At 40.1% G+C, this 12,202-nt stretch overlaps 1 protein-coding gene and 1 long non-coding RNA gene across 2 annotated transcripts in view; one reads left to right on the top strand and one right to left on the bottom strand.

The window, feature by feature from the left end:
• GK (glycerol kinase) overlaps positions 1-12,202 on the bottom strand; it is a gene marked incomplete at its 3' end in the record, with an annotated part of 36,940 nt that overhangs the window by 9,866 nt on the left and 14,872 nt on the right. Inside the window, 9 exon segments of the mRNA XM_081197835.1 lie at positions 1,242-1,291; positions 1,294-1,325; positions 1,576-1,672; positions 2,408-2,486; positions 3,762-3,842; positions 4,451-4,493; positions 5,829-5,896; positions 7,718-7,753; positions 9,988-10,005. Coding sequence (XP_081053961.1) covers positions 1,242-1,291; positions 1,294-1,325; positions 1,576-1,672; positions 2,408-2,486; positions 3,762-3,842; positions 4,451-4,493; positions 5,829-5,896; positions 7,718-7,753; positions 9,988-10,005 — 504 coding nt within the window.
• LOC308589035 lies at positions 7,761-12,202 on the top strand. Its single transcript, XR_014009045.1, has 3 exons — positions 7,761-9,991; positions 10,714-10,796; positions 10,900-12,202. It is a non-coding gene; the product is annotated as an uncharacterized lncRNA (long non-coding RNA).

Raw genomic sequence — 12,202 nt, 5'->3', positions numbered from 1 at the left:
ACTCTTCCCTCCAGCTGCAACCTAGTACCACACAGCCCCCACTATTCAAAGGGTTGTGTGACTATTTGGAGAGGGTTTTGGGGGGTACTGCAGGCAGAATAAATATAAGAAACAGCCTGGCTGCACAAACTTCTTTCTGCTTGGGCAATACTGTAGTGGGATACCTATCATTATGAAGGTGCTAGTATAACAGCAGGACTCTGACTGAAGTTCCTTTTAAATTTAAGAAGCACACACAAGGATGCCTTATGTCAGGCATGGCCAAACTCGGCCCTCCAGCAGTTTTTGGGACTACAATTCCCATCATCCCTGACCACTGGTCCTGTTAGCTAGGGATGATGGGAGTTCCAAAACATCTGGGGGGCCAAGTTTCGCCCATACTTGCCTTATTTGAACATAGCTGTTTAAAGAAATAAAAGTTACAAGGCCAAACTAGGCATTCTAATTTATTTTGTAGAAAAACCATGCCCTTAGGCATATGCTGAAATTAATAAAATCTTTAAGAAATTGCGGGGGGGGGGGGAATGAAAGTGGAAAAAAACTTGACCATTTCATCTGCATTTTGAGCAAAAAAGCCAGAAGATGAAATGTCCTACAACTCAAAGGCAGTCAGGTATGGTGGCCCATGGGAATATATCCTGAAGTCAGAGACGCCCATGTTTGTTTGTGTGTGTGTAGTATTAGTGAACAGAAAGATGTTCCACATGCTTTTAAAGTTAAAAAATGAAGCTTTTAAATTCATGCTCCAGTCTGTGACAATAATTCTTCTCAAGGTACACAGATTAGTCTCATGATACTAGCAGCTCCTGCTTAAGACATTATGCTGCGCCTGAGGCAGAACAGCAAATACTATGCTCTGCCCACAGTCAAGGTGCATAGTGTCCAAGGGTTAGCCAAATTATTTTGGTACTCGAGGCAGACAATTCCATAACTGCCTCTCCCTGGAATTAAAAACACAGCAATAAATCAATAATTAAACTTCCAATGCTCTTTCATGGCGCCCAAAATCAACTGCCTCACACTTTGCCTATTGAAAGAACCAGACCTGGTTACTAACATTAGTCTTTAAATCATACGGAACAACTTGAGACCTTTGGTTCTGCCAACCCTCCCAACAAACTTTTGAGGTTATACAATTAAATCATCTGAATCATACAAACTACAACTCATTATTATTATTATTTTTAAAAGAAGTTTGTCACTGCCATCAAAGCAGCATTAATTGCACCCTTCATCCATACCTCTCGTGTTTGGAAGCAGACAGCCTCTAGTGCAGCAAAGGCAATGTGGTTTTATTTGTAAACTGAGTAAGGCCACAGATAATTCTGTAGAAGGAAAAAGGAAAGCAAAATCTACCATCAAGACTAAACAAACCTTCTTTTAAAGACTCACATGGCTGCCACAGCACCCCCTATAATGTACAGTGGCTGCTGTGTGCACATTGCCCTCTCAGCTGGCAAGAAGTGTATATTGGCAAGATGCACAACATCCCACTGTGTATCTGGCCTAAATATTTAAGAATGGATAAAATTAAATATTGGCACTTAAATTAAACATTTGGTATGATATACCTACCCTCTTGCACTGGGTTCCCAGTATGGTGCATATAATCCTGAGAATGCTGGAACAAAGTAGCAGCCATAAGAAGTGCCCACTTCAGCAGCAAGTTTCTCTAAAACCAATGCCAAAATAGAGTTTATCTTCACGCAGCAGGAGCAAATAACATTTATTGCTATTTATTACACTTGTCAGTTGCTTATTACTCAAATGTTACAATTAAAGGTCAGATGGTCTAGAAATGTTTTTTTAAAAAAATGGAAAAAATTTTTCCAAATTTATGAAACGTTGTCACCCAGATTACTCCAGTAAATAAATATTGGACTAAGGAAAATAGGAGTCGCAATTCTAATTATTTACAATTGTGTATCAAAGAGCAAGAGCATTCCTAGGCATCTAGCAGCATGCAAAAAGTAAAACTCTTGTCTTCAAATAAAAAAGAAGTCTTGCACAACAATCTTATATATGTCTACTCAAAGGCAAGTCCCACTGAGTTCAATGGGACATACGCCCAGGATAACAGCCTTAGTGAATGATAGCACTGAAAACTCTTGCTATTTTTTTTTAAAAAAACTTCTCCAACTAGCAGTATCCAAGGAAGATATTGTAACGTAGTGATTTCCATTTCCAAAAGCAATAAAAGGATGCAAGACTAGAAATCTACATGTATCCATTTAAACTCATACATCTCTTCCAGACATTTGATTTTATAAATGTCACAGAATATTACCAGTTTTCTAAAACCAAATGCATGCCACAGTTTGTGTCCTTAAAACTGACATATTCTAGGCAAGGGTAAGATTAAGCAACTCTTCACTAAAATAAGCTTCTCCAAGTTATTGATACTCACCAACTTCACTTGAAGACTTTGCAATGCCGAGGTTGTCTCTCAGCCAACGTACAACGGCACCAGCTATGGCAACAGAGCCCTACAGGAAAAGGGCAAGTTAATGTGTTTTGTTACTTCACTCTCACTCTTAGAGCAAATCATGAAAGACAACACGCAAAACCAAGGCATGCCTTTTTCACAGTTCTGGAATTCTTAAAGGTGAAGGGCTCATAATTGAAGGAGTCCCAGACTTAAAAGAAGATGCTGAAGATGTAGTCCCAGAAACATACATCATTAGGGCAGGCGATACATACCGTATTTTTCGCCCTATAGGATGCACTTTTCCCCCTCCAAAAATGAAGGGGAAATGTGTGTGCGTCCTATGGGGCGAATGCAGGCTTTTGCTGAAGCCTGGAGAGCGAGAGGGGTCGGTGCGGAAGCTATCCGCAAGCCTTGGGAGCCCGGCGGGAGTCCCTGCGGGCTCGCAAGGCTTGCGGGCAGCAGCCTGCATTCCCCCCTCCGAGGGGCGCCCCGTGCTTCGCGCAGGTGTCCGCAAGGCTTGCACACCTGGCAGGAGTTGCCGCCAGGCTCGCAAGGCTTGCGCATAGCAGCCTGTTCTGGGGGCTGGGGTCGGGGGAAGCTCAGGCTTCCCCCGCCCCAGCCCCACGGCTGGGGGGGGGGAAATATATTTTTTTTATTCATTTCCCCCCAAAAAACGAGGTGTGTCCTATGGGCCTGTGCGCCCTATAGGGCGAAAAATACGATAATTAGGACAGGCAGGCAACAAGAGTAGTCACAGATCTGCTTCATAGCCTGTAAATGATTTAGTATCACCTCACCTTTAGTGCAAAACTTTTCAGTGCAGTAAATTCACATAGTCAGCTGCCAGTCATCAAGCACAAAGCAACTCAGTTTAAATCAAGTAACAGATATGCATATATGAACCAGCCTCTACCAAGTCAACTTTTTGTGGAGTCACAGAACATTGCCCTTTGACATCAGAGACCCCCCTACCCCTATGAATAACTATATAACCTTTAGAAGACATCTGAAGGCAGCCCCATATAGGGAAGCTTTTCAATGTGTAATGTTTTATTGTATCTTTATATTTGTTAGAAGCCGCCTAGAGTAGCTGGGACAACCCAGTCAGATGGGCAGTGTACTACTACTACTACTACTACTAATAATAATATTGCCAAAAATAAAACAAACAAACAAAAAACACCTAACTTGCATCAATTGCCCAAGCACTTTGTAGCAGGTTTGCAGGCAGCGATAGTACATATACGGTAGCCCACCTCTTGGTATTAAGAAACCTAAGAAACAACTTGGCACCTTCAAAAGCCCATAGTATATGAAAAATAATTATACTTACTTCTAATGCATAATACACAGGTTTGTCTCTGCCCATTTTGTACGCCACTGTAGTCAGAAGGCCATGTTCAGATATTGCAGGCTGGAAACAAAAAGAAAAAATATGTAATTACTTGATCTAGAAAATATTAATTATTTCTATCATATTAGTTTACCCTTGGCTGTTATCTTAAACACTGCCCAACTGCCCTAGCATTCTAGCACAAGACATTTCCTCTTTGGGACCTTCATGTTAAACAAGGTATGCTTGTGAATATTTTAAGCTCAAGTGAGAATGTAAATTATACAGAACACAGGCACAGAAAAAAAAAAACCTTTACAGTCATACCTTGGGATAAATATGCTACAGGATAAGTATTTTCAGGTTGTGATCCGCAGCGACCCAGAAGTAACGGAGAGTGTTACTTCCGGGTTTTGCCGCTCGTGCATGCGCAGTCAAAATGACATCACACGCATTCGCGGAAGTGGCGAAACATGACAAGCGCAGACGCAGTGTCGCGTCTTACATTCTGTTCAGGATGTGAACGGGGCTCCGGAACGGATCCCGTTCGCATCCCGAGGTACCACTGTATTTTATTTGTAGGACACAACAAAAAGATTTTTTAAGGGAGTTTTACACAACAAGAGCTATTTCTTTGGGGAAAGTAGTAATTTGCCAAGGTTTCAAGTCGTTTAATTCCCAGCACTAACCTTTTGACCTGTATTGCAGAGTAAGAAGCAGCCTGTTCCATACCTGAAGTGCAGACACCAAAAGTTATTATTTGCTACAAAATGAAGCATAAGAAATCAGATGTATGCCATGCCATAAAATGACTAGGAATATCAAAACAGTAGTAACATAACTGGAATGTTGGTATAGTAGGACAACTCCTCTGCATAGAAATCGCTATAATCGGGTAACTAGTCTAGCAAAGACTGGCTGAATTGTGGCAAACAAACTGACACTGGATTGGGGAAGCATTGGAGTCTTCCTTCTATCTCCACTTCCAGCCACCACCACTGCCCTTACTTCATTCAGGATTGGTGTATATATGTACCTATGTATATATGTCAAATTGGGAGGCCAAGCTTCCCTAATTCACACTGGAACATACTCAATAATCCTCTTGTATGGAGCATTATGGGGCAAGCTTTAGTCTGCATATTTAGTTTGCTGTGTGTGCTAGCCAGGGAGAAATGTGGCCAGCCTGTTGGGTAGACTGACACATGTGTACTTCCGATTTTAAAGTCCATTCAAAAAGCTACAGGGAATAAGGTTGGGGTTTGGGTATGGGTGGGGATATGGAGTGCTTTTCCAACCAAGGCACTGCAGAACCTCCTATTCCTGACTACGTTTAGCCCAGGACACTTATTTTATTAGAAACCCAGTTCTTCTTCATCTGCTGGACCTGGAATGATCTGAAGTACAGCTGACAGAAATAGACTGAAGGGGAAGGTGAACAGGCCATGTATCTTACACAAGTGTGCAAGGTATTTCAAATGTATTTTAAATTATGTAACAAGTTAATAAAAAAACCATCAATCTGATTCATTATTATCAAGATTTGGAAACATGTAGCACTCCAGATGTTCCAGTTACAGATAGGTAGCCGTGTTGGTCTGCCATAGTCAAAATAAAAAAATTCCTTCCAGTAGCACCTTAAAGACCAACTAAGTTAGTTCTTGGTATGAGTTTTCGTGTGCATGCACACTTCTTCAGGTATCGCGTGCATGCACACGAAAGCTCATACCAAGAACTAACTTAGTTGGTCTTTAAGGTGCTACTGGAAGGAATTTTTTTATTTTGACTCCAGATGTTGTTAGACTATAATTCCCATCAATCCTGACCAGTCTGTGGGCTGATAGGAGCTGGGATCCAACATTTGGAAAGCCACAATGGAGGAGTTCTTGCAAGAGGTGAGATTCAAAGTAGGATCTTCCTGACTCAGTTTCATCACATACCCATTGTGTTACAGTGGCTATCCCACAGTGTGCATTCTTAAAAACGGCTGATCCCCTAACACCGCCCCCCTTTGTATCAGTTCTATGGGTGCAATAATGCAGGTGTCAGTTCTCAGGTTAAACTTACGTATTTTTTGCTTGACCATCCTTGAAGCACATTTGTCCCACTAAAGCAGCAGACTGGTCACCTAAGCACTGGAAGTACATATAATTCATTAACTTCAGTGAAAGTATACCTGCATATTTAATTTTTAAAGTAGATCTATTTTGTTTACAATTTGGCTCAGCTAAAGTTCCGTTCTCTCGCTAATACTTTTTACAGAAAGAAACACCAATGGCACTACAGATTGGATAACTTTTATACTGTAACGCACTCTATAATCCTTGGATGACGAGTCGTATATAAATTTAATATATAAATAAATGACAAACTTTTGTTCTGGATAGTTGAATTTTTTTCCTGAAGGTTATCTTACCACAGGACCTCCTTCATTTTCAAATGAGCATGCTCAAAGCTCACATAACCAGTTTCAATAAACCTTAGGGGAAACTAGCTTTCTGTCAACTGGGGGGGGGGGGGGAATATATTGGCCTCTTGCAGATCCAGAATGGTGGATAAGTCTAGTTTTTCTACACATCTAGAATAATTTGAAAGCACCAATACCAATAAATACAAACAAACAAAAATGCAGAGGAGGAAATGGACAGAATGCCTATTTCCAAAAGAATGAAATCAGATGTTTGCCTTTAAAATTCGGTTTACATTAAGGCCGCAATGCTACACACGCTTACCTGGGAGCAAGACCTATCAAACTCAGTGTGGCTTACTTCTAAGTTAACATGTATAGGAGTGTGCTGTAAATGCTGCTTTCAATAGCAACCTAGTTTAAAAATGAAACCTGAATGTTATTAAAAAAACACCCTGCCCTTATTTTTTAACTGTATCCATCACTATAAAAATCCTGCCTCTCTCCTAAAAGGAAGAGAAGACTTGAGGACAAGCTTTTGATACAATACATTTATTGTGTAAATAATAAATATTTATGATCCTCAAAGAAAACTTTGTTTTCATGGAAAAATACTGTTTTGCCAAGTAATCACTATCCTTACTTGTGGAAAATTCTGGGCAATTAGCCTTTTACATAAAAGCTAAAAGCTACAATTCCCTTCTGTGATTTTGTCAGATGCCTTTTGAATTAGTAGAGGGCCAAGCAAATCCATTTATTTCACAATTGCACCCCTTGTGTCTTGGCAGACATAACTGTGTAGTGCAAGAAATACAGGAACTTTATGACCAGACCTCTGTGCTCTTAGGTAGTCTAAATACTTGTTTTTGCTTGTTTTAACTGTTCTTGCAACCAATTAAAATTTGTTGCTCTGGAAACTTGTGAATTATAGTATAGGAAACTTAAATCAGTCTTTTTTCTTGGTAATTTGGGCAATCTACACCAGGCAGCATAGCTCCTATGCAGATACGTTTCAGGCAGGATGGGAGGCAAGTACTTGCTCCCCTTCCTTCCTTCCTTCCTTCCTTCCTTCATCACAGAGGCTGGAGAGAGGTGAAAGGTTCAGTTTCTACATTGTATTCTGCTATCCTTTGTGTCCCATGATATTGGAACACCATTTAAAACCCCTAAAATGAAATTTATTGGCACTTAGGTCTGGCTGGAAGCATCTATTTAATTGCACAGTAACTGGTTGTAGTTATACCATCTGCTCCAGGCTTGAGGCTGGGCACAGTAGATGCTAGTTATGTTTTCAATTGTCTACTTACTGCATAATCCTATATGAGTCTACTGAGAAACAAGTCCCACTGAGCTCAATGGGCTCCAAGGTAAGTGTATATGGGATCGCAGCTTAAACTTATTTTTACTAGCATATACAACTGATACTTTAGACATGTAGTTTCTACTGACTGCGCCCCCTCCATTTTTAAAAAGTACAACAAGGTCTATCAAACATTCCACTGTATTCAGAAATTGTACCAATAAATTACAACATGGTTAGGGAACTCACCCCAGAAATTGGTACGCCAGTCAAAGCTCCAGAACTCTATAGCAAAACAAATACATTTTTAAAAGTTTATTCAACATTACTAATTTTCATCTAGTAGGTTTTCCATTATTTAAAGAACAACCGAAGCAATGTACAGCTAGAAAACATCAAAGCCGTAGTCAAGCAAGTCTATCAGTGCTGCTAAAAACAAAGATCCTGAAGTATACTGAATGCTGTTGAGCTGTATGCATATATTCACACACACAGTCTTTCAAAAGTAAAATTAATCACCTACAGGCCATGAAAAACAGAAAGGCCACATAACACCTCTGTCAATTAATGGGGGTGGGGGTGGGGCAGAACAGAAAAAGAAAATCCTTTGCCATTTAATCTGCCTAGCGGAGTCCCTCTTGTACCAGAGCACCACAGAAACCCGCCTTTATTATGTAGCTGGAATAATAATTTACTACTCAGTTATATATAATTTCCCACACAAGGCAAAGGGACAATTTTAATTTGTATTCAGTTTCTTCAAACTCCATAGCTTCTGAGAGGGGGGGGGGGGAAACAGGTACGAAAGATAAAGGTTATGGAGAGTCTTTAAAAGCTACAAATCCTGAATATTATAAGAATTACAACATATTGTTCTTCCATAACGGAAACAGAAATAAGTATAACAGGGTACAAGTTAGCAACGGATCCACTGGGTATATGCAAACAGTACAATATTCCCAGATGACGGAAAACTACAATTAATGGCAGAATAGTGGATTTTAGTTACAAATGGAATATCAGACCATCTATATGTATATTTAGATAAAAAACCACAAAAATTCTAACATTGTTCATTACATGATTGAACTTTGCCTGAAACCAGGATGCGATAACTGGTTCCTGTTTTAGCAGGAAAATGTGTTATATGACAGCCACAGCAAGACTTTGCTTCTATATGCCCACTGATATCACTGTGAAATAGGCCACATACACAGCAAGCACATCTAAACTGGAAATGACTTGGGGAGAGAAGAAATAATCTAAGGGGCAGATAGTGAACAACCATAGTGTTACCATTAGGCACACTGAGGTGAATGCCTCAGATCCAGAGGTGGCAAATCCCACATTAGTGCCTGCCTACTACTTACTCCACCCACTGCCGCCACTGCCAAAGAAGTGAGGAGAAGCTGTGGCGACGTTTCCGGTGAGCTCTCGCTACTGCCTCTCCTCATTTCTCTGGTGATGGGGGTGGGGTGGGAGGCACCTATGGTGGCACTGGCGCCTGCCACGAGAGAAGTGAGGAGAGGCAACTCCTCTTTTCGCCTCAGGTGGCAAAATGGGATAGGCCGCCCCGAAACAGTGTACAATAACAACCAATTTATCAGGACTGCAAGGTACATGGGAGGCCTGTTCTTGATTCCCACATCCCTGCCCAGCCCTCTATTTTCTGCTCAGTCAAGGAACGCAAGTGTGGCAGTCTCTTTTCCACATCTCAGTTCATCGAAGAGCTAATGTTTGCTCTACCATTTATACATTAAATACATTATATATTAAAGCACAGCACAGAGTAGGACTTGATTTTTGATAACACGTGGGGCTACAATAAGATGGTAAACAACATGCTTCAAAATGGGAGGTCGGTGCTTAACATACAGGTGTGGCTGTGGCAGAGTATTAGCGGAAGAACACACAGGAGATCTCATTTTGTAAGATACCATCGAACAGTTTGTGATGTTTTCTTGAAAAAGAAAGAATACACATTTGTGTGCTTGCAAACAGCCAGGCATGCCAACACCTAGTACCCACCAAGCCACCCACGTCAAAAACAGCTCTTTTTTGCAGGGTGCATTGTGTGTGTGTGTACGTATGTGTGCATGTGTGTGTACGTACACTGAGCAGTAGCACTTCAGTGAAGCCATGCAGAGAGTACAGTCAGTGCATTTCCATTTGGGGATACCTTATTAAATAGCATTTTGAAGGTGAGATGAGAAATATACCATAAACTAGTATTCCTCCTCTTCAGTGTTTTTGCCCTCAATTCATACAATCTTTCACAAGGAAAGTTGGGAGTGAGAAATAGTAGTTTCCCATTTTAACTTTTTTTAAGCAGGTGGGGAGTGTAAACACCTCAACAGAACCACCAATAAAAGCTTCAGATTCAGTCGGTCTGATTTGAGGATGCCACCTGACACAATCCCTTTCAAAAAGCTACAGGATTCCCCCTAAAGAAATGCACTGCATCTAAGCAGAATGGATGGAGATGTGAGTAGGGGACACCCTAACAAAATCCTACTCACCAAGGTAAGGGAGATTTTCTATAGTCAGCGAGAAAAGTAGTGGGAAGGGAGGAGGGGAAGAGAGACAAACAAGTTCACAGTTTCAAAGCTTGGTAGTCTAGTAGTCAATTCTCCTCCTATAAATTGCTGTTTGGGGTAAAATGAATATCAGACCTACACACTTTGAAGCAAACATTCAAAAGGTTTAGAACTCAAAGTAATGGACTTCACTCTTCTATTCTCAAATGACTCAAAGTATATAGCCCATGTTACTTACTTAACAGTAATATTAGATTACTGATATCAGAGGCCAAACCTTTCAAAATTTGAGATCCTGCATTGTTCATAGTTGACAAGTAAGTGAAAGGAGCAGGCAGCTTTTACTGTTCTTGTGATAAGCTGCACTGGCAACCATTTCTTCTCTTCTTCAATTATTAAAAAGGTACAAGACTCATAATATTGAAAGTTTAGCCACCCTAATTTGGATTAAAGTATTTTTGTACAGAAACACTTTCAGTTCAGTTGGAGACTACTTGCCAAGCACTTTGTTTTTAAAAGTCTGCAACCTTCCCCTAAACATCCCACAATGAAATACAGGAATTCACAGTGGCTTATGTTGTATTCAAGACACTAACGTTATAGCTCTATTTTTTATTCTTGTAAACAATCCAAATGCTTTAAATTAATTTTAAAAGGCCACTACCGATACCAGTACTCTATTCACCAGTAATACTCTTTCTCATACAGAGCAGAGAGGCTATTACTTGAGGGAAATGAAAGTACAATTTGTTTCATTTTAAGCAACAGATCAGCTGTATCAAGTAATTTTTGTGAGTATTTCTATTGCTTTCACAAACATTTTCCAATTAAAGGTAATGTACAAACTGGAGTCTACAGCAAATGGCTTTTTTTTTTTTTTAAATAGAGCTGCAGAGGTCACAAAAGGAGATTTGGGGCACACTATTGAAAAACACCCCGTCCACGAAGCTGGAATACTTTTCTTGTGAAGAGCATTCATAAACTAATTTAAATTGGATAATTGCATATTATCATATAGTATTCGCTGATAAGATTTTATCTAATCTGGGAATGAGGGTCAAAGTTTCTTCTAGATAGTGACTCAACTGAGCTGCAGTACTTGTTTAAAAAGAGGGCTCCTGCCAAACTGTTCTACAAGCCAAGTCTGGGAATACAGAATATTGTGTCTTGTCATTTTATACCCATTTTAACAATCACTTCTTTAATAAAGTTTAGACCATTTCCAGTTCATAATTGTACAGAACTTTCAAACCAACATTACGGTAGCTGATCTTCATATGGAAAACATATCCAGAGGGTTCTATAGTGGACCAGACATGCTGAATCACCTCTGAGCTATTTCCCACAGCCCAGACATGTATGGTGCTTCAGCCCCCATCAGTCTGCACCCCACATCAAGGCCCAACATCAGCATACAGAGCAGGAGTTCAGCCTGTGCACTGATTGCCAGCGGCTTCCTAGGGTGAGAAGGGGTGTGTCTTTGCGGGGAAAGGGTTCTTACATCTCCTCAAGACTCTTCCAATGCTCACAATGAGTCACTAACTAGGAACATAGTAAAGATATTTCAGAGAGCAGCTTTCTACACTAACATTTAAGTTTGTAAAATATCAACTCCTTCGGTGCAACTGTAACATTAGAGAACTTGACCTTAGATCCTAGTGGAAGTGTCTATAACAGCCTTCTACAACCTGCTGTCCTTCAGCTGATTTAAATGTACACTCAGTCCTCAGAAACCTAACACACATCTCATTTATAGCCACCCATGTGCACAAATTCTGCAGGACTCTGCCCCAACTTACAGCCCAGCCCTAACCATGTCTTCTCAGAAGTAACTCTTACTGAATTTAGTGGGGCTTATTTCTAGTTAACGTAGGTTAGGATTGCAGCCTTAGTTAAGGAAGAGCACCGATACATATTTCTATGCCAGTTCAAAAATTCCATATGTAGTTTTCCGTAAAAAACAATAATTTCATAAGATATAAAATATTGGGCGATATAAACAAAATTGTACAGTAACTTATATCTTCTAAATATAACTTTTCTCAAGAAGGATAGTTAACAGTCCAGTTTAAAATCTATTCCTTCTCCTATTTTACAAAAATAACTTTTTCACAGAACTGAGTTATCCAGCTTATTTGATCAAGATTAAGCAGGCACAATTTACACATATGTTGTTAACTAAAAGAATTTAAGGAAA

Source organism: Podarcis bocagei (genome assembly GCF_964188305.1).
Source record: "Podarcis bocagei genome assembly, chromosome: 6".
In the NCBI taxonomy this organism is placed as follows: domain Eukaryota; kingdom Metazoa; phylum Chordata; class Lepidosauria; order Squamata; family Lacertidae; genus Podarcis; species Podarcis bocagei.
This window is presented reverse-complemented; position numbering and strand designations above follow the sequence as displayed.